Source organism: Solanum lycopersicum, chromosome 10 (genome assembly GCF_036512215.1).
Source record: "Solanum lycopersicum chromosome 10, SLM_r2.1".
Classification (NCBI taxonomy): Eukaryota; Viridiplantae; Streptophyta; class Magnoliopsida; order Solanales; family Solanaceae; genus Solanum; species Solanum lycopersicum.
In genome coordinates, this window is record NC_090809.1 from 49979632 (window position 1) to 50003747 (window position 24116).

Genomic DNA, 24116 nt, shown 5'->3' on the forward strand with positions numbered 1-24116 from the left:
TTTCGTAACAACAAAAGACAGTAAATTATATTCAAAATATCCTTTAACATTAAAGAACAAAAATGTCTTTTGAATTACCATACATCTTAATATGACACATATTTAGATTTTAGTAAGAAACTTTACATATTCCCAACTTTAAACAATATAATTCTCATAGATGTTATGTATATCATCAATTTTTAAATGACTTTTACAATTCCAAACTTTTAACTATAAATACCAAAAATTTATCTTCAAAATCACTTTATATTAATGCATACACTTAGTTATTCCGATGTATAATTGTTGATGAATGATTATTGGTGGATGTAATTACACTGACACATTGTTCAACACAATTACTTTTTGTTGATGCATGAATGTAATTGTTCATCACATATGCAATAAAAAAGAGATAGATCTGTTTATGCTTTTGTTAGTTATTGAGAAAGTTCCTCTATTCTTATAAACTAGAATTATTTCTCTCTTTGATTTTTGTTATTTAAAAGTTTTAGAATTTATTAGTTATTTTATTGTTTTTAGTCTACTCTATTTCATTTTATTTTTAAATTCATTAGCTAATTTGGTATTACACACTCTCTCTCTCTTTTGATTACTTAATTTTATGAATAACTATTTATATATATTGTAACTGTATTTAAATAATTTACCAATATTTATACTAAGTAGCTGTCACGACCCAAAACGTGTCGTGAGTGGCACCCACACTTACCCTCCTATGTGAGCGAACCAACCAATCCAAACCCCAACGTGTCAATCATAATAAACAGAAAATAATGCGGAAAACTTAAAACTCAATAATGTAACCAATAAATAACTTATCATTATTCCCAAAATCTGGAAGTCATCATCACAAGAACATCTATCCTCAAATTACTAAGTCTAAGAGTATCTAAGAAGCTAAAATAACTAAACAGCTAGTCCATGCCAGAACCTCAAGGCATTAAGACGTGAAGAAAGAGATCCAGTCCAAGCTAGAAACATTAGCTCACCCTGAAATCTGACGTAATGAAGACTGGCTAGAGTTGCGGTTGAGTTGAAGACGACGGTACGTTTGCTGCACTCCACAATTAACAAAAAGAAAACATACAAGTAGGGGTCAGTACAAAACACAAGTACTGAGTAGATATCATCGGCCAACTCAAAATAGAAAGCAATATATATCAGATAATATCATAACATCAACTACAATGCTCAACAGGTAGCAACAACAAGTACAAGAATCATTGATAAATAACGCCAAGTACACCCATGAGGACTCAAGCCTCCATACCATACTCATTTGGGAAATAGGTTCATTAAATCTGAGTATATTAGCATAATTCAAGATTCATTCTCTTTACTATCCTGGTGTCGGAACGTGACACTCCGATCCTCCTCATACTATCCTGGTGTCGGAACGTGACACCCGATCCACTACTACTATCCTGGTGTCGGAACGTGACACCCGATCCATTAATACTATCCTGGTGCCGGAACGTGACACCCGATCCATTAATACTATCCTGGTGCCGGAACGTGACACCCGATCCATTAATACTATCCTGGTGCCGGAACATGACACCCGATCCATTAATACTATCCTGGTGCCGGAACGTGACACCTGATCCATTAATACTATCCTGGTGCCGGAACGTGACACCCGATCCATTAATACTATCCTTGTGTCGGAACGTGACACCCGATCCACTAACCTCATTCTTTTGATTCATCAAGCCTTCTTTTATACCAAGGCATCATCATTAACAAAGAGGTTCTTAAGGTTTAAGATTCAACAGCCTCATCATGCTAATTCATCACAATTACATAATCACATCATGCAAGCACACAATTATATAAGAGACTTTACAATACTACCCAACACATATCATTCGCTATTAAGAGTTTACTATGGAACTACCTCCACCGAAGAATTAGTGATCAAGAAATCTACTTTTCCAAAGCTTTACTTTCTTCTTCATTTCTCCTCTCTCTCGTTCGTTCGTTCTCCCCCTCCTTGTTCTTTCTATTTTTCTTATTCAAACCCTTTTTCCTTTACCCTAATTAGCATATAATTAAGTATAAAAGATGACAAAAGTAACCCACTAATTAATTCAAGGTTATCTCCTTTAACCCCCAAGAAATTGAATTATTAACATTAAACCACTAACTTCATAATTATAAGCAGGAATAGTCCAAAACGCCCCTTAAAACATTTAATAGAAATCCGACCTAGACAGGGTTACGCAGACTGTGACGGCCCGTCGTGCCTGCGACGGTCCATCCTTCTGCTTCCGTCACAAAGTTCAGAGACTCAATTCCTTGAAGAGTCTGTGACGGTCCGTCATGCCTGTGACGGTCCGTCATGCCTGTGACGGTCCGTCATGCCTGTGACGATCTGTCCTGCCATTTCGTCGCGAAGTTCAGAGAGTCGATCTCAGTACCCAAATTTCAGAATTCTAAGTGTTTTGGAACGAGACACCCTCGACGGTCTGTCGTGCTCATGACGGTCCGTCGTGGGATCCGTTGACTCAGACAATTATTACCAGAAATACTCTACTTCTCAAAATGACTAAACAGGTCGTTACAGTAGCATGCAATACAAATATATTTTCTATTCTGAAATTCAATTTTTTAAGTATGCATATATTTTTTATAGTAATTACAAGGAATAAACGTGCAACGCACGTTTTCAAAATCTAATATTTATATAAGAGCAACCAATATTTGTGAAAATAATCACTTATTTTTTGTATTGGGGCAACCACCATATAGTCTTTAAAATACTTATGAGATGCAAAATAAAGTACATTGTTGGGTAGTTCATTTAATTTTAGTAGTGTTTTGTGAAACTTATTTGACAAGACTATTTTTGTATCTTTTTTCACTTGAGTGGATCAATTACACCTATGAAACTTACATAAATATATTATAACAAAAAAATTATTTATCATTTATAATAATATTATTTTTTTCACTTGATCACTTTTAATATATTTATAATATAATTTTAATATTATTATAAAGAATAATTTATTAATTACGTATAATATAAGTTTTATTGATGGATAATATATTTATCACACATTTTAATACACTTATAATACAATGTGTTAATTTATTACCAAACAAGCATAATATATTTTAAAAATAGTTATAATCCATATATATTGCATAATATATTTAAAAAATAGTTATAATCCATATATATTGCGGAAATAATATGTATTGCTATAAATAACAATAATTAAAAAATTTCACTAATATCAATAATTTTTTATTAAAAGGTACTTATCCAACTAATTTTTTATTCATAGGGTATTTCTTTTAAGTACTCACATAGAGTGGTTTTTCATATCTATACCTATTATACCCATATATGGATGACCAGTTTTAAATTCGTAAAATTAGTATGATCAGCTTTTACCAATAAATTTAATACATAGAATTTAGTATCCTTAAATTTATTTTAGTCTATTATACCACTTTGAAATGAGTTTCTATGCGTATATCATACACAAATTTTGTTCACATCACATACCACGTATAAGTATAACTTGTTCTTTCCCTGAGATTTTAGATTGTTGAAACCTACATAAACACACAGACGTACACACACATGACATATCACAGTGGAAGGATGTCACCAAAGTTTAATATTATAATGACGTATAAAAACGTATGATTACTCTTGACAGGTTATAAAGAGAAATCATTATCAAGTTTTACTATAAAAGATGAAGATAAGACTCTATTCAGCAAAAGGAAACACTAACACACACACAAAAAAAAAAAAAAAGGCGGAGGGAAGCTTACGGGATTGGGGGAGACCAAAAGAATCAACAACAATGAAGTCAACGACAAAACAAGTCCGCAAAAGGCCTCAACAATTCTAAAATGGAGAAGTGCTAGAATTGTGGAAAGAAAGGACATTATGCTAGAGAGTGCTGAGGTTTTGACCAAACTAAGTCATAATATAAAGCAATTCACCAAAATAATATGTTTTTCTAAAGCTTTACAAAACTAGTATAAATATATTTTACAGTAACGTTTTAGGGTATATTTTACTTTTTTATAGCTGACGGCGTTAGATTGATTCACGTAACTCAAAGTAACGTTTTACTCCTAAAATATCAGTGTGATTAACGTTTTAGGAGTAAAACGTTACTCAAAATGATGTTTTAGGAGTAAAATGTTACTTATAGTAATATATATAAATCTAGTTTTTTAAAAATCTAGTTAATTATATTCTGCAATTTACTCGAGAATCCAATTCCTCAGCATTGTAGGCTAGTTAAGTGGTATCTTAAATAACCCAAGACAAAAGTCATTTTGCAACCACCCAAAAAGATGACTTGAGTTCTCCGTTCCTTCCATTAGAACGACTCGGGGAGTCAAATATCTCATTATCATGGAAGTAAATGTTCAACAAGTTAAAAGTTACACGTTTCACTTTAAAGGGTGTCCTATAAGTTTCAAAGGGTGAGTATCCTATGTCTTTGTCCCCCATTAAGAAAAAAATGGTGTGATAAAGAAAAGTAAATTATGTGGACAAAATGATCTCTTAGCCTAAGAAATAAGAATAACATAAGCAGAGACATTAAATCTTTTACTCATTCCAGCAAACAAAGAGAAATGGCTTATGCTGCTATCTCTTCACTTGTGTATACATTGGAACAACTCTTCAAACCTAATCAATCGTTCCTTTGTCCATGCTCTACACAACAATATGTTCAATCTCTCTATCAAAATCTTTCTGCTCTGCAACTTTTCCTTGACAATACAACCACAAAGGATATTGAAACTCTTAAGGTATGTAATTAATTAACTAGTATAGTTATCTAAATTGTATACATTTTTTTAAATAATATTTAATTTATCCAGTTTCAATTCCAAGCTTGTAGAAAAGAGGATCAGAGATGTAATATGCAAAGCAGAAGATAAGGTTGATTCAAGTCTAAGAAACATCATTCTAGCAGATTGCGGAGAGAAGAGAGAAGGGGCTGCTAAATTCTTCGAGGAAGAGTTGCTAAAAGTGGAAAAAGATGTTGATTCTCTCAGGAAAGAGGTGATGGTAGTTGAGTTTAGCAAGCATGGAAGAAAATGTGCAGAATTAGCAACAACTCCTTCCTCACCAGAAAAAAGTACAATTGAGGAAAATACTATTGTTGGGATGGAGGATGACTTCAACATCATATTTGATCGCGTCACTGCCCAAACAGACGAGTTAACTGTCATACCAATTTTTGATATGGGCAGTATAGGTAAGACAACTCTTGCTAGAAAAATTTACGATGATTCATATATTCGCTCTCGATTTGATAAACATGCATGGGTCACTATCTCTGAAGAATACAATCAGAGACAAATGCTTCTTGAAGTTGCCTCTTCGATTACCGAAAGCAATCAAGAAATGAGTGATGATCAATTAATGGAGTTTGTGTACAGAGGTCTGAAGGGTAGGAGATTTCTAATTGTCATAGATGATATTTGGAGTACTGAGGCATGGGACCTAATGCAAACAATATGTCCAAATGATGACAATAAAAGCCGAATTCTATTAACTACTCGGCTCAAGTATGTTGCTGATTATGTCAACTGCCCTGATTTTCCGCCTCATAGTAAGTCTTTGCTAAGTCGAGATGATAGTTGGAATCTATTCATCGAAAGACTATTCAAAAAAGATTTGTGTCCTCCTTTACTTGTAGAAATAGGGAAGCACATTGTACAACAATGTCAAGGATTACCTCTCTCGATTGTTGTCGTAGCTGGACTTCTTGGAAAAATGGACTTAACGCATGACAATTGGAAGAAGGTTGAGGAAAATCTGAACTCATTCTTTGGTACGGTATCCGAACGATGCCAATCAATTCTTTCTTTGAGCTACAATTACTTGCCACAATATTTGAAGGCTTGTTTTCTCTATGTTGGAGGTTTTCCAGAAGACAGATGTATTAATGTTTCCAGGTTGATTAGGCTATGGATTGCAGAGCAATTCATAAAGGCAAGAAGCAATAAAAGATTAGAAGTGGTGGCGGAGGAGTATCTACAAGAGTTAATTGACAGAAGTCTAATAATGACCGGAGAACAAAAGGTTAATGGAAGGATGAAATTTTGCAAAATTCGTGATCTTCTTCGCCAATTGTGCCTAAGTGAAGCTGATCATACCGAAAATGTTGTGCATGTCATGAATGGGGATGTTCTCCAACGGAGATATGATCAACATGGAGTGATCTTTCTGTCTAAAGTCAAAGATAAGCATGATGATCGTCCAGTACGTAAAATTGGTACAATCCGTACCTTTATTTCAATTAATATGGGAGAAAACGGGATTTATTCCCGTGTTTCAGAGTTCAAGTTTCTTAAGGTGTTGGATGTATTATCAGTTTGGTTAGATTTCTCTCTGGTAATACCCGAGCTTGTACATTTGAGATATGTTGCTGCAACAATTGGAGATTGTCTTTCATTAGCCAAATTGAGAAATCTACAGACCATAATTCTTCGAAAAACTCCCAGACTTTTAATAAAGAATTCAAGAGAGTTGAAGCAGCCAATAGATATTTGGAGAATGACAGAGATAAGACATGCGAATATTGATTGCCCACTATATATATCAAATCCTCTTGAAACAGAACAACCTTTGTGCCTTCTGTATAACTTGCAAACACTTTATCTCTATAACTCTCCTTTTGTTGCGGAAATCATAACAAGAACTCCCAATCTAAAAAAACTAACGATTTCAGATGATTCTGAGCATTGCAATGTTCTTGATTCTCTCAGTCTTGTACAGGATCTGGAGACACTACACATAAGAACAGTCCGGATGAATTTTTCTGTAGACATTTTCCCTCCTAATCTTAAGAAATTGAGATTATCATACACTAGATTACCATGGGAAATTATGAAATTGCTGGCTAATTTACCGAATCTTGATGTTTGTTTGACGTATCTAAATACTCTGCCCTTCATCTATGCATATACCTTTTTTCTTATTCTATGTATTTGTTTACTAGTCTACATCATGTATGTTGTACGTGTGTATCGTATATATTGTATACGATGTTGTAAAATAGAATTGATATTAATAAATTAATTATTTAAGTAAATAGTTATGATTTAAAGAAAATCAGAAAATTCTTTGAAATGATTAGTTGATATTGTCATTGAGTAACCTGTATTTTGAGATGAAAATGACCACATATCATTGGAACATTTGAAGTATTAATTTTACTTCATTCAATTTTGTAAACAAATATAACCGACAAAATTAAAAAGAACTATCCATACAAAAATTGTTGCCAATAGCCTTTCCTCTTCAGGTTATCAACATAAATGATAGACATCATTTAAGTACATTTTTTTCTTAAATGTTCATACTTGAAATTTAGTATGTGCATGACTGATTGCACGTATCAGGATACTACTTTTAATTCAAGTGCCAACAATCGTGAGGCGTAATATAACCCAACCGAATGAGTTAGGGTCGAGTCTAAAGGAAGCAATTAATCGTCGAGAATCAAATAGACAAGTAGAACTTTGTTCTAATCAATTATAGCTATAAATATTAAAGAATAAAAGCGTACTAAATCAAAAAGTTACACAAATGTCAATTATTAATGGGGGGTTTGTATTCAACTATTAAACAAAAAATAGCAAAAATATGAGGATACAAAATAGGAAGACGGGATTATTGGGATGTGATATGAATATGGGATAAAATAAATGGAAAAGGGTCAAAAATATCCTTGAACTATCTGAAATAACTCACATATACCCTTCAACTATATTTCAGCTCAAATATACCCTTCCCGTTAAACTATAGGGTCAAAAATACCCTTCTCATTAACAGAATCTGTTAAACGACACTTGAATGCCGTGTGGATGCTACATGAAATGCCACATAAGCCAATAGAGTTTCACTCATGACACACTAATAAACTACTGTGGAAGTACACAAATGAGGTTGCATATGATAAGTTGAAAGCCAATTGAGTCACTTTTGGAACATGTGTTTCTCCTGGTGCTACAAAAGCACCAGTTTTCGGAGTTGCCTTCGTAGTTTGGTACTCTTCAATCTTCATACATGCAAAACTGTAAGTGCGAATAGGAATATCAATTCAACGGCATCCACCTGTTGATCATCAACAAAAACTATCACTTCATTACAAAGCTATCTTCATTGGATAAGTTATTAACAACGACTGATTAGGGGTAAGTTTATTAGTCTATGTGTCGTGAGTGAAACCCTATTGGCTTATGTGGCATTTCATGTGGCATCCAAGTGGCGTTTAATAGATTCTGTTAATGGAAAGGATATTTTTGACCCTATAGTTTGGCGGAAAGGGTATATTTGAGTCGAAATGTAGTTAAAGGATATATTTGAGCTATTTCAGATAGTTCAAGGGTATTTTTGACCTTTTTCCGTAAAATAAATAACTAGGTAAATGCTATTGATAGTAAATCGCTGAACATTTGTAACTAAGCTAGACTTTACTGGGAGTAAATTTTCTTTCAAACAATTTACCTCAAATCAACTCGGTTTCTCTCAAACACCGAGTTGCAGCATTTAAGCACAACCTTCACCCTATCTCATTCACTCTCTCGAGCTGAACCCGCGATGACCTAATAACCATAGGCTATCGATTTAGTAGTTTTGGTTTTAAAACCTCTCTCTAGAGCAAGTCAAAAATACGAAGATAAAATCATATTTTCAACTACAATTCCATTAAATTCAAACGCAACTAAACAAAATTACATTTAAATAGAAAATGGACTATCAATGAGCAATACCCAATAATAAATTTAACCCATATTCATAGAATCACACCCAAGAATTTAGGGTTTTAGCTAGACATAAAAAAGAGATCGAAATTGATACCAATAGGTGTTTCCATCAAATGGGTACGATAAATAATGTATTTAAACACGTCAGGGATGAAGATTTTCAAGACCTACTTCCAATTTCTTGGAATTGAAAACCTTCAGAGCTTAAGAGCAATGTTTCCAAAAACTCTAAAACTGAAAAAATGTCTAAAAATTTCTATATTTTGTTCTGAAATTCAATTCTAGATAGATAGCTAACAATTCAAATAAGTATATAGTGTTCAAAGATTTGTGTTATGAAGGTCCACTTGGCGCAGTTAGTCGGGATTGTCGGCACGCTCGGCGATCCGCCCTGTGGTCTGGTTCTTCACCTTTTTTATTTTTGCCTTCAGCGTCTTTGCATTTTGAATCATTAGGCGATATGGTGTTTCTTTCGCGGAATTGTGCAGCAACGCGGAGACTGCTCCTTTTCATTACCAACTTGATATTTTCCTTCAGGGATCAGTAGACTGTTCCATTTTTCTTGATAGCGTCCATGCTTTTTCTCTCAATTCATATAAGTGGAACGTTAGGATTTACATCAGTTATTGAGGCAAAATATGTGTTTGAGAACATTAATTCTATGAAAATATAGCCCTAAATGAGTCCAAATTGTGGACTCATCAATGATAATAATAAGATTTATCATAAATATTTCAATATTTTATCTTTATAAGTAATCTTTCTTTTATAAAATATTAGGATTCAATTAATATTTGATTAAGAATATCACAGAGAGGTAATTTTACAAAAATAAAGAATACATAGTTGTTATAACTAATGATGGTCAAATAGAGGTCTGGGTGTATGTCATATATATATATATATATATATATATATATATATATATATATATATATATATATATATATATATATATCATATTTTAATGTTAATATATGAAAAATATAAACTTTGGTGAAAAAAAATTCACTTCTTTAACTTTCAACGTTATCTTTGTAAAATTGTAGTCTTTTCCTTTTTTGCCGCATACAGATAATATAGTTGTTGTGTAATGAAAGTATCTAATATCTTATAAAAGTTGTGTAGTGATATACAAAATATTCTTGATGAATAAAATTTAAAGTATTAATTTATAGAATATTTAATTTGATTTATTAGTATTTCATGTTCATACTTAAAAAATAATCGTTATTTTTTTATATAGCTAGCAAGAAGTGTATCTTGTGACATACCATATTCTCAATTTAAAATGAACACAAAATAACAGAAAAATTCATACTTAAAAAAATCCATACTCAGACTCGATATAAATATAGAAAAGAAAAAATATATAGAACAATACATAGCGAATGAAGAAGGAAGACGAAAATACATGTTCATACTATACTCACTATAGTGTTCATTTGATTAAAATATCTTGTCACCAACACTTTACTTTCTCCTTTTATTTTTTCTTACATATCTATTAAAAATATTATTATCATGACTATATCACCATATTATAAGTAAAAGTGAAATTACATTTTTGAAAAACATCAAAACTAATAATTTAATAGACGACGTTGATGCCCGTTGTTTTAGAAAATTAGAAAGAAACTCCTTCTTTTGAAGGTAAAAGAATAAAAAATAAAAAAAACAAATAAGAAACATCTTACTCAAATCATTTGACTATTTTCATATATTTTTATTAGTACCGTCTTTTACACAACTTTTTGTCACTATTCACTCATGAAAATCAAAAGAAAAAATATGAGTGTAAATTAATGAATGATTTGCTACAATGTCTTCAACAACTCTTTTTTATGGGGTACTTCGAATTTTATTAAATTTTGAATATCAACTGTTGTGAATAACCCTTGATATTTTATAAGAAGAAGAAGAATGAAAACATGAAAAAAAAATCATACTTTAAAAGGGAGAGGAAACTTATCTGTTTATATTTAACAAATAGTAGTATGAATAGGTGTTAATTGTGCCTTATCAAAAAAGTTATAACCTTTCAAAAAGTCACCACATATAAAAAAAAAGTCACAACTAGGAGTGTTCATGGGTTGGTTTGGATCGATTATTGATCAAAACCAAAAACTGAACTAATTTAATTGGTTTTAAAATTATCAAAACCAAACCAAATGTAAGGTACATTTATCGGTTTGATTGTTTTTTTTTTGGTTTGATTTGGTTCGATTTTTAGGTTATTAACCATACATAAAAATAAAAGAAAAATTCATTCAAAACGTGAAAAAAGTGACAATAATCCATTCAAACGAAAAAATAGTTAGAATGAATCCCATTATAGAACTTTCGATCATTGAATTTACTAAATAAAACTTCAAAATTCACTATTATGGTATTAAAAGGAATAGACAATGACATTTTCAGTTCCACAAAGAATTTTGATAGACACTCATATAAATGCAACCAATTAGAAAAATGTTCTCACCTTTGATATTTTTTTTCATAAGTAAATTATAAATAAACTTTGATGAAACATATATAATATCTTTAAAATTGTTTATGAATATTAATATATGTATGTATAATAATAAAATTTATGTATTTTACTTGTTGGTTCAGTTATTTCTTTGATTTTTTCGAACAAAACCATAACCAAATCAAATACTATCGATTCTTAAGAATCTAAAACCAAACCAAATCAAATCGGTTAATTTGATTGGTTTGGTTCGATTTTTCGGTTTGGATCGATTTTCATCCAAACCGTGAACACCCCCTAGTCACAACCCTTTGAAAAAGTTACAACTCATCGAAAAAGGCACAACCGTTTTGAAAAGTCACAACCATTTGAAAAAATCACAATTCTTTTATATAAAAAGGTATCTACTTTTAATATAATTAAAATAATAAATATAATAAACAGAGTATTTCTAATTGAGGGTATTATAATAGTTCAACATTCAAGTTTGGGAGTTCATATTTTTAAGGTAGTATAAATTTATGAAATGTCTATGCATTTTCTACCAAATATATATGAATTTTTTTTCATGTATCCGAGCGTGTTATTCTATGCATATGAGATTTTTCTATCATGATCTAGTATGCTTCCTTTAGTGTATCTAAGATGACTATGTCATGCATATGGTCATACATCAACAAGATCGTTTAGATCACACTTTTATAGAACTATGACAATCACAAATTCAATGTTGGTGCAATTAGCGATAATGAAGACCCACTAAAGCCAAAACGTACATTTATTGATTCAAAAAATCCTTTACTCGACTTCCTGGATTGGGTAGTCGACACACATGCAGATTAGTATGACAGTAAAAGATAAGAGTAAAAGAGACTCAGAAGTTTTGTACTAGCTGAAAACACTGGTATGGTGCCTACGTTCAGTCTCATTGGGTTCCAAAGATTTCCTTAAGAGATTAATGAGAACTTTGGCAGTACATAATGTGTTGACTAATAAACCTCTGATGTGCAAAATCAGATCTTCTACCTTGACACCACCTCTACTTGTATAACCTACATTCAAATTTTCTCCCTCTTTTCTTTTTCAATTGTACGATCACGAGAATACAAAGTTTCATGAGAGAAAATTGAAGATTATAGTACAAGTTCAAGTAAGGTGCGTACTTCAAAACCAAGGCTATGAGAGGTTTACATAGATATCAGGACAACTTTTTTAAGGAAAACTCAAGAGTGTTTTAAACCAAGGAGCTTGATTGAATCTTTAATTTCGATTGATTTGTTGATTCATGTCTATATCACATATGTTCATGAGAAAATCATCCTTCACCTGATGAACTTCTTGAAATCTTTGAATCTTAGCTAATATGTTGATTGATTTTGTCTATCTTTGATTTATCCTAGTCAGCTGCAAGTATTGTGGTTGTCTTGAATTAATTATGTATCCCTTGATTGATTATCGTCCTTGCTTGTATTACTTGAGCGATTACAGATTATTCCTTTACTTCTTGATAATGCTAAGGTGTTGTATGCTTTACTTCTTCCCTCTTTGAATTTTTGGCCTGCAATTCACATATTTGTTCAGTGTTTCATTATCAAAAACAATCGATGAGGCTAACATAAAGGGGTACTCGCAAAGGCAGAGTTAGGTCGGGCTTTCGTGGGTTTGAACAAACTAACTAGCTTTTTGATAAATCATGTATTTGTATCACAAAATTAAATAAAAGTATATGTATATTAACTTTTTACACTATTGTTACAATATTTTTCTCTTTTATCCTCAAACTCATCATCCTGGCTTCATCTCTAAGTACTCGTATTATAGCTACTTTTGTTTTATTTAATAGGTTTCTTGTTGAGTATTGTGTTGTTTGATAATCACTCCTTGCTTATATGCTTGTGTAAGTTTCAATCCCTGATCCGTGTGATTGCAATACTAAAAACTGACAAAAAGAGACGCAGTCCGTCCCCTTTTTTGGCCAAAAGCGACGAAAATAAGACGCATTTATGTCCGTCGATTTTTGGCTCGACACTTTTTCAAAAGCGACGGACAACGTCGCTAAAAAGTGACGGACTACGTCACGTTTTAATCTTATTTTTTTAAAAAATCAAAAGGCGGTGCAATCCGTCACTTTTTGGAAATTTGATATTTGAAAATCCCAGAAAAGCGACGGACAAAAGATCTGTGTCAGTCGCTTATCTAGAAATTTTTTAGACCCTGAAAAAAATGACAGACTAAACTATGCTATCCGTCACTTTTTCTGCAATTTTGTTGACAGCAGAAATTGACAATTCTGTTGCCCACTTGCAAATTCAATTCAATTCAATTTTACACTATTCAGCCCAATCAAACACACACGATTATATAAACAATCTACACAACATAAAACAAGAAACTTAAAATAACATTCAAAAGCATCTAAATAAAAATTTAAAGACTTATAAAGTCTTTCAAAATTACAAAAAAAAATCATAAATGTCTAGAGATCTAATATAGAGTTTTTAAAGCCCAGGCAACATCCTTTGCCGGATGCCACCTACAAAACACATAATAAATATGTTAGTACATGAATAATATATTAAAGTATAAGACAATAATAAAATAAACTAAGAAATAGATAACAAAACAAACTTACGGTGATCCATTCGGTTCAATTATGACTCTACCAAGTCCGTCCTTCTGGTCAGGAACTAGAGGAGGCATCTCATCATCTGGAGTAGCATAAGGTGTAGCTGTAGCTGAGGATGATTCGTAAGAATGCACATAACGCTAAGCCAATGGAGGCGTACATGCCATGGCATCTGAATGCTCGCTACTAGAATCTCTAGTCCTCATGGCAGATAACTGAGGAGATGTACTTGTGGGAGATGGAGTACCGAACGATAAGGGTCATCCTCAATGAATAGTTTGTAAAAGTAGGTCCTCGTAGCGTAATGAAGGCAATGTCTATAAAGTAGAGGAACCACCGACTGATTGACGGTAACTAGGATAATATTGTTGAGGATCCGCCATACTAAATGGAATAAGTATATGTGTATCATCGTTGATGCAGTCTAGCGCAGAAGACATAGATTCTGCAATATCCTCACGATCTATAGGTCTCCTAGACTTCTTCTTTTTGGATTGTTTAGTCAGGCGAACTCCAAGATGCTCACAATGTCTATCACCGTGACCGCTTGATGACATCCGCATGCAAATTTACATGTATAATACATATAAAAATCATAAATTCAATAAAATTAGCAAAATACACTAACCTACATATATATACTAGCTAGCTTTCATTCTACACTATTCCTCCTAACATGTTTCAATTCCATCATTCTTCATTCTTGCTCCTCAGTTTATTCATTTTCATTATCGTCCTATTCTTCTTCATCAAATGATTCATTCTCCTCATTATCAGATACTTTTTCCTCAAAATTCAGTATCTCATCATCAGATACTTCTTCTAATATTGTTGAGGATGTTGTAGTATGGCTTACAATTCAACATCAACTTGCCATTGAACAATCACAACATCATTTTGATACGCTACATCTAATACAATGTCAATATCAATTATTCCCACAAGCTTACTTTTTATAATAATCCACCAGTCAGCTTTGTCTCTACGCAATAGATATGGAGTGTAATACACTTGTTTAGCATTTTTTGCAATGATAAAAGAATCATAATTTCTGCATTTCCTAGTGTGATTAACTTTAATTATATTATGTTGATGGTCCACCTTTGTGCCTCTATGTGATGGGTCAAAGCACTCACATCGAAACAATACAATCTTCTTCTTAGGCCAACTTAAATACCTCACTTCGGTAATCTGATGAATGACACCATAATATTCAACAGTTTGGCTAGTACCGTCAATATCACCTTGTATATAGACACCACTATTATTTGTTTTCTTGTTCCTAGAAACTTCTTCAGTTTCAAACTTAAACTCATTGACACAATACTTATTCATTGCCAGTCCTGAGATTCCGATTTCACTAATTGCAAATGTTTGACACTTGACTATTCATCGTAAATCTACGTGATTGTTATTTCAAGTAATATAATTTAGTATAACATGAATATATTATTAAATACTTAGTGATTGCATAATTACATAGTTGTATAGCCATTTGAAAATTTTTGTCTAAATGGCTTCATTACTCCATGTGTTTGCTAACAAGCAGATCATTTTACATTCAAGTATTTTGTTAGTTAATGAAAACTTATATATTAGTATGTAATACCAGGTGATAACATATTTTTAACACTTACTTGAGATATGGTTGAATCTCTGGACAATTAAGCAAAATATGTGTCACAGTTGATTGCATTTTCATATCAGTGTAGCCTTGCTTTACATGCTTTTTAGATCCTCGATCATTTTGATTAAAAATCGATACAAGTGGAAATGAAAAATCAATATCACTTTTATCATTGCGATTGAGCTTGTTTCTCCTATATGACACATCATCACCAAAGTAATAAGAATAAAAATCACCATTTTTTCTCCCAATATGACCTTGAACAAATGATCCTTCAATCTTTCCCCTTTGCTTAATTGTTTGCTTGGATCTATCAATTTTTTGCATGTATATGTGTATATATTTGATAATTGATAAAAGACTTGGTGAATATATATAACTTAGTGAATATTTCAAATAGATACCTCTCAAATGGATACATCCATCTTGTTTGAAGTGAACCTCCGAGTCAGCCCTCTTGTACAAGGTGAATTGATATATGCTCCGCCACATCAAAGAAACCACATGAAAATATCTTCTCCAACTTAGTGGTAATAACAACAATATATTCTTATATCCGTTCTAAACTATTCTCCAACAATTTTCCAGAACACAAGTCTTTAAAAAAAGACTTACCTCTGTGATTGGTTTCCATATCCTTTCTGGTAGATGACTAAAAGCGATAGGAATTAAAGTTTCCATGAACACATGACAATCATGAAGTTCTATACCTATCAATTTTCCTTCATTTATGATGCTCACTTTCCTAAACTTGAAGCACAGCCCTCCAGCATCATCAAGATCTTAACCCGCTCACAAAATTCACGTTTCTCATTCAATGTGAATGAAAAGTTGACTTTTGGCTTAACTATTCTACCATTAGGTAATTCCTGCAGCCATAATCTTTTCTCCTACAATATTCATTTAAGTACATCCTTTCTTTTGGATAGTCTTTTTTCTTATCCTTAACATTCATCATTGTGTTAAACAAATTATCAAAATAATTTTTTTCAATGTTCATCACATCAAGATATGTTGTAGCAGATTGTCCTTCCAACACCATACCCAGGAAGTCTAGAAGGTGAAGCTTCTGTAACTTTAGGTAATTGAGAAACTTTCTCCCAAATTTGATGCTATGTGATAATGGAGGTGGGGGGGGTCACTTTCAACCTTATTTTTTCTAAATGCATTTTTCATCTGTCTAAAATCATGGTCCATTGTCAAGAACTAGGTATAAAAATTAAACCATGTATTTTTTTACCATACTTTAAAGTGAATGCCTTACTATAACCAAACAACATTCTGTATGCAGGAAAATTTTTAATAGTCCACATTAAAGAAACACATATAGTAAAATTCTGCTTAGTTGATATATCATAAGTCAAAATGCATTCAAACCACAATAGTTTGAGCTCATCTACAGATTATTGTAGATAGACATCAATCAAACTTTTTGAATTATGGGGACCTGGAATAAAACAACTTAAAAAGATGTAGGGACTGGTCATGTACATTTCAGGAGGAAGATTATACGAAATAAGAAATACCAGCAAACATGAATAAGGCAAAACTGCATTACAGAATGGTGTAAACCATCTGAACACAACCCCATTCTAACATTTCTTGGTCCACTAGAAAAATCATGATATACATTATCAAAATGTTTCCATGTTTCACCATCATATGGATGAGACAAGACACCTGGTGACCTTCTATATTCACGATGCCATCTCATATGTGGGTAGATCTCATCGATGCATACAATCTCTTTAACCTAGCAATGAGAGGTAAATAATGCATCGCCTGAATTGGCACCATCTTTTTATTTGGAGTCCTCTCATAACGAGCATGTCCACAAAATTTTTAATTTTTTAATTCACTACCAGTCTTGTAAAACAACATGCAACCATTAATACAACAATGAATTCTATCATACGTCAATCCTAACTTGGACATCAAACGTTTTTCTGATAGAAGTTCTTTGGTATGTTAAACTCCAGATTATATCCGCATTAAGAATATTCCAATCTGACTTAATATTCATTAATTTAACGGCAACTAACAAGGTAGAATGCAGATTCCTTTCACATAGTGGACAACTAGACTCTTCTAATTGATCATAGAAGTGTCTTGCTTCTTCATTGGGAGATTCATCAAAATATTGTTCCGATCCCATCCCCCTTTGAACCCCAAACGCATCATGATCATTTAATGAACCATGTTATATTCAACCCTAACCTGTTCAATCCTTTTGACCATGTGGTGTAACCATATTATATACATCCATAGGCATCGAATTATAAAAACATACCATCAAATTCGTCAGTGTCTCCATAATGAATCCATACAAAATATCTGGGCTTAAATCCATTATGGTACAAATGAACCATAACCTTATCTGGTTCAAAAAATTTAAGCTCTTACAATGCACTACAAAGACACCTAACCAATCCATTATTCTTGCAAATGTCAAGTGTCATTGTTTGGTCAATAAAATTTCTAACACCGTCAATAAACTCAGATTTCAAACTAGCATCAATTTCATAATGCACATACTATACATCCACAAACGATGATCCATCTACAAAAATGTAGATATTCAATTAGTTTTGACTTAATTCCACCAACTAAATCACATTATTTATTTGAACTTATTTACACAACTTAAAAATTTTAACTACTTTAGTTTTGACTTAATTCCAACAACTAAAACACAAAAGTTATTTTAACTTATATACACAACTTAACAATTTTAACTAGTTTAATTTAAACTTAATTCCAACAATTAAATCCACCATCTAAACCAAATTATTTGTTTAAACTTATTTATACAACTTAACAATTTTAACTATTTTAGTTGTAACTTAATTTCAACAACTAAATCCACCAACTAAACCACATTATTCATTTCAACTTATTTACACAACTTAACAATTTTAACTAGTTTAGTTTTAACTTAATTTCAACAACTAAATCCACCAACTAAACCACATTATTTATTTTAACTTGTTTATAGAACTTAAGAACTTTTTAACTTTAAGTAGTTTAGTTTTGACTTAAATTCAACAACTAAATCCACCAACTAAATCACATTATTTTTTCTAACTTATTTAAACAACTTAAAAAATTTTAAATGAAGTTTAGTTTTAAAGCTAAGTGTGAACACTAGATGAACACAAATCGATTTTCAATAGGATCAGCTAGTTTTGGTGCTTATGCTAAATAAACAAATAATTCCTAAATTTAAAGCTAAGTGTCAACACTAGATGGACACAAATTGATCTTGCAAGAAAGTCTATTTTGTCATCAATAGAATCAACTAGTATTTTTAATTATGCTAAACAAACACATGATTCCTAAATTAAAGTCAAGTGTCAACACTAGATGAATACAAATCGATCTTGTTAGAAAATCATTTTTGTCATCAATAGGATCAACTAGTGTTGGTATTTATGTTAAAAAGTACTTATATTAAACAAACATATTATTCCTAAATTAAAGCTTAATAACAACACTAGATGGACACAAATCGATCTTGCAAGAAAATCAGTTTTTTCATCAATAGGATGTTGGTATTTATGCAAACAAACACTCAATTGACACAAAAAAAATTATCACAAAATTAAATCAAAGTATCAATACTAGATGGACACAAACACATTATTGAAAACAATTGTATTTGAACTTTTATAAATTTAGAAGCACCAATCTCATCTCTTACTTTGATGAAAGAAGCAATATAGTCTTGTATCAAGCTTTCTAGATGTTAAGTTTCCTCAGTTACCTAGCACGAGAAGTTCTAAAATTAGTTAAATATAATCTTCAAAACCAAGAATATATATATATATATATATATATATATATATATATATATTATAAGTGGGATGTCCTTTAGCTCAAAGTTGAATTACGAATTTGCCCTTCACTTGAACATTATTTGAATATATATAACATTATATAAAAATAAAAGCATAATATTTTCATTTTTAATGACCTGGAAAATAAATTCACACTTCAATTACCATAATTAGGATAATTGAAAAGACAACAGTTAAACTTACATTTAAATAATCATGAATAGGGTAAACGAAAAGACAATTGAAAGTAATAAAAAAATTCCAAGTGAATAATGACTTTCTTCAGGTAAATAAAGAAACTATGTTTATCTTTAAGTAAATCATTTCATTTTCATATACATTTCAAAAGGTATGGAAGATATAAGAACGTTATTTTAATTAAGAAATCAAAGACTTTAAGACAATCATGAAGAACGTATGAAGTGTGGTGTCTGCAGCGATTTCTCGACAGCGACAACGGTGATAAACTGATTTTGTGTTCCTAGAAATCTCATAGTCCTCCAGCATCCCCTGCCCTTCATCATTTTCCTTTTTTGAAACTGGAATGTTTCAAATTTTCGACACTATTTCTTTGTTGATGTTTTCTTCTAGCCCCCTCCCCACCCCTCCTCTTATTGTAGAATATGCCTCTTCTTAGATTTATATGTGATGCAATTTGAAGTGTTCTTGAAATTCAAGGTATATTGATTTATCTGTGTAACAACCCGCTAGCCGTTTTGAAAACTAGGACTATTTTGGCTCCTTGCAGAAAATTTAAAGGGGGATATTTTAACTATTCGGTAACTACGAGTACCTAATTGAGGAAAACTTTATTAAATTAGTATATAGTTAATAGTTAGTGGGTCATATCTATAATTCATTTAATACCTTTATACTTGACCATGTATTGGAATAAATTAGTGGGTTAAAATTTTTATATCATAATATGAGGAAAACAAAAATTGGAGAAGTTTCTCCTCGGCATCTGAGAAGAACACGTTCAGGTACAACCGCCCTTCTCAGAATCTGTAACTTTATATGAATTAGTTTATAATCTATTTTGGTATAAAATGATTTATTATATGTATTATATTGTTGGTGTTAGATTCGAGAAAATCTGTCAGTAGGGTTGAAATTGTTGTTGACAAATTTTCAATTTCTTTTGTTGTGCATTGTGTGTTAGTAAATGGTGGAGGGGGACAAATTTATTAGCCAATCATTAGGAAATTATGCCAATGATTGGAATTGATATGTATTATTATTAAAGGGATAGAAAATTGGTCGTACAAGATTGGAGAAAAGAAAGAAGATGGTCTCGTTCACTGTGCAATCCTTATTCTCTTAAATTTTTTTTTTTCTATTTATCAAATTTAGTTACTAGTTTTTAATATATCGAGATAGGTAATTAAATATTAGGTGTATATTATATTATTTAACATTGAATCTAGGCTATTTGGAGAGGTTAAGGTTAAGTTCTTGGCTTGAAATTTGACGAATTGGCATATAAATTATACCAAGATTTGGGCTTGATTGGAAATATGAGTGAGTTTTGGAGTTTAGATTAGAATATAAATTGAGTACCCATGAACTCGTTTACTTACGTATATTGCACAATGGATAGATTAGGAACGTTCCGAAGCTTTGCGAAAAGGAAAGGAAAAATCTTGAAGATTGGTGACACGAGTTCGACATTTAAGATATGTTAAGACTTTTTAGACTTGTTGAAAGACGTTTTCCTAATTAAAGAAGAAAAAAAGTAAAATGAAATAGACAATGGGTAAGGGCGAAAGATGGGGGTCTCATATCAATGGTGTGACGGGCATTGGTACGAGTACCGGTGTTATAAAAGGGAAAGTTACTACTATAGAATGTGGATTGTAATTTGAAAATGCCAAAGCATATGGGCATTAGCTGATGTATTATTGACTTGAAATCTTTGTGTGATTGTGTTTTCTTTGTTACACCCGTATAGTTGTGATTATTGAGGTGATTATGTATTATGTTGATACTTGATTGAATGAGGTGCATCATCATCCCCGTATTTGAAATAATAGTGTACATGCATTGACATGAGATTGAGTATAAGTTGGGCACGTGGAGATCATCCGTGCTGGGATGGTGAGATGTTAAGATCGTAATTTGGGCACGCAGAGACTGTCCGTGCGGAAATTGTTAATTTTATCATTGTGCATTGAGATCGTCCGCACAGACACGTGGAGATTGTCCGTGTCGGTATATGGACCTCGCGAGTCCCCCATGGGTCATGAACTCTCGATGTACTTCCGAGGAGTATCATGTTTATACGGTTGAGGAAGTATTGGATATTCTGAGACATATCATTCATGGCATCATATTGCATTGCATTTCATCACATCCTTCATTCTCGATGATTATGTGTTTTTATTTGATGGTAGTAATTTTCTTAATGTTTGATTTCCTCTATTTGATAAAACTTGACTGGCGAGTGAATTTTAGACTTGTATAATTAAAGAATTAATTTTTCTTATATAAACATCCGTCACTACTTCTTCGTTGTCGGTCAATGAGATATACTGGGTACACGTGGTTTCGTACTCATACTACACTTGTTGCACTCTTTGTGGTGCAAATTCGTTTCCGGGTACGAGCGCATCTCGTGGAGCATTTTGAGTCCGAACTTGGAGTGTGTTGGATTTGTGAGAGCTTCTTGTCTGTTCCGTGGCCCACACCTCCCTCTATCTTTTAATTATTCTGTTATTTAGTATTTCGACAGGATATCCCTTATGTTAGATTTGTCATTTTAGTTTCAGACTTGCATCGTATTTTAGAAGCTCTTGTACTTAAGACACCAATTCTTGGGTGGTATATTTTTTTAGCTTCCGCATTTCGTACTTATAAGGAACTCAATGTTGGAGATTCTTGCTAAGTGTTAGTCTTTTTACTCATTCGTTGGTTTAGTTGGGTTAATATGTTGGGTTGACTTACCTATTGGTTGGAATATAGGTGTCATCACGACTTGCAAATTTGGGTCGTGACAATCCGAGTATTTCTATAACGCAGTTTCAATCAGGATATTCACTGGGTTTTTTTCTTTCTCTATTTTATTGGTCTTTATTTGTTCCTTTTTATCCTTTTTACTTTTTTTTCTTAGTTTGTTTTTCATTTTTTAAAAGGAGAAATTTCAACAATAAATATGATGAAAGTATATAATTTACAGGTAATTGTAAAATAATTTTACCTTTAAGAATCACACATGGTATTTTTCGCAGCTATAATTTTTTTATACAATTTATTTATTCTCTTATTTTCATATATAGGCTTTTAAATTGTATACATCATCATTTCTCTTACAAGAGTCTTTCATTTTCCTATATAATTTTTGGGTGATTGAAGATTAAGATCTTAGTTAGAGAACATATTTTAATCTTAGTATGTCTTGGATATTATTTTCTCTTCAGTTTGAATTAGTAATATTTTTTCCTTCAAATTATATATGACTCATCACAAGCATGTTTATAATGTTATTATTGGTTCGTCTGCTTTTTTTTAAATTTATTTTATGTTTATTAAAAATTAAATTTGAAAACTAAAAGATATTAATTATTTTTACTATTTGAATAGAGTGATGATTTTTTCATAAATACTGAAACACCATATCATAAAAAAATCTAACACAAATAGTGTTATATTTCATGTAAATACAATAAACTATACTCATATATAGACCCATGGACTTATCACAAGTAATTTCATTCTCAAGACCATCATATCGTATTGTCGTTAAGTTTCGATGTTTATGTTCTTTATAGAAAATGCAAAATGTGTAATTGAAATTTATATTTCTGATAAATTTATCTCGCGCCTTTGTTATTTCATTAACATTTATTATTATTTTTCTATATGAATTCATAGACATATTTTACAGTCATAATTCACATATTTCTGGTTTGATAGCAAATTCACCATTCTATTTTATGATTTATTTTAATGAATAAAAAATAAATAGTAAAATTAATATTGTTAATTTCAATATCTATACCTTATAACTCACTTCTAAATAAATAAAAAATTGTAATGATAGTAGGGGAAAAACGTGCAACGCACGTTATCAGAAACTAGTTATATTATAAGTGGGAAGCCCCTTAGCACAAAGTTGAATTACGAATTTGCCCTTCACTTAAACATTATTTGAATATATATAATATTATATGAAAATAAAAGCATGATATTATAATTTTTAATTACCCAAAAAATAAATTCACATTTCAATTACAATAATTAGGATAATTGAAAATGATAATAGTCTGAAACTTACATTTAAATAACCATGAATAGGGTAAACGAAAAGGCAATTGAAAATAATAAATCTATTTCCAAGTGAATAATGAAATCATTTCAGCTTCATATACATTTCAAAAGGCATGGAAGGTATAAAAACACTATTTTAATTAAGAAACAGAAGACTCTAAGACAATCATATGAAGTGTGGTGCCTGCAGCGATTTCTCGACAACGACAACGGTGAGGAATTGATTTTGTGTTCCTAGAAATCTCATAGTCCTCCTCCATCCCCTGCCCTTCATCAATTTTCTTTTTCTGTAATCAGAAGGTTTTAAATTTTTAACAATATTTCTTTGTTATTCCTCTCTCTCTTATTGTAGAATATGCCTCTTTTTAAATTAATGATGCAATTTGAAGTGTTCTTGGAATTCAAGATATATAGATTTATCCGAGTATTTTTATAACATAGTTTCAGTCAGGATATTCAGTGGGTTTTTTTCCTTTCTCTATTTTATTAATCTTTATTTGTTCCTTTTACTCATTTTTATTT

The 24116-nt window shown here is 31.5% G+C and overlaps 1 protein-coding gene and 1 long non-coding RNA gene across 4 annotated transcripts; one reads left to right on the forward strand and one right to left on the reverse strand.

Annotated features, from left to right (window-relative positions):
* Positions 1 to 4483: 4483 nt before the first annotated feature.
* On the forward strand, positions 4484 to 7088 carry LOC101266373 (putative late blight resistance protein homolog R1A-10). 3 transcript variants are annotated; one of them, XM_069290348.1, is made up of 2 exons: positions 4484 to 4794; positions 4867 to 7088. In XM_069290348.1, exons 1-2 carry the CDS (start codon positions 4625 to 4627, stop codon positions 7073 to 7075), a joined length of 2379 nt encoding a protein of 792 aa, XP_069146449.1. In that variant the 5' UTR covers positions 4484 to 4624; the 3' UTR covers positions 7076 to 7088. The 3 variants fall into 3 exon arrangements, with proteins under 3 accessions (XP_069146449.1, XP_069146450.1, XP_010327575.1); XM_069290349.1 differs by having other exon boundaries at positions 4887 to 7088; XM_010329273.4 differs by having other exon boundaries at positions 4485 to 4794; positions 4880 to 7088.
* A 6531-nt stretch (positions 7089 to 13619) lies between these two features.
* Positions 13620 to 19268, reverse strand: LOC112940150 (uncharacterized). Its single transcript, XR_003244082.2, has 2 exons — positions 13872 to 19268; positions 13620 to 13772 (listed from the first exon to the last, which is right to left on the reverse strand). It is a non-coding gene; the product is annotated as an uncharacterized lncRNA (long non-coding RNA).
* Between the last annotated feature and the right edge of the window lie 4848 nt (positions 19269 to 24116).

Coding starts and splice junctions, on each gene's coding strand:
- LOC101266373 (XM_069290348.1), top strand. CDS start 4,625: ATGCTGCTATCTCTTCACTTGTGTATACATTGGAACAACTCTTCAAAC. Junction 4,795..4,866: donor AGGATATTGAAACTCTTAAG/GTATGTAATTAA, acceptor TAATTTATCCAG/TTTCAATTCCAAGCTTGTAG.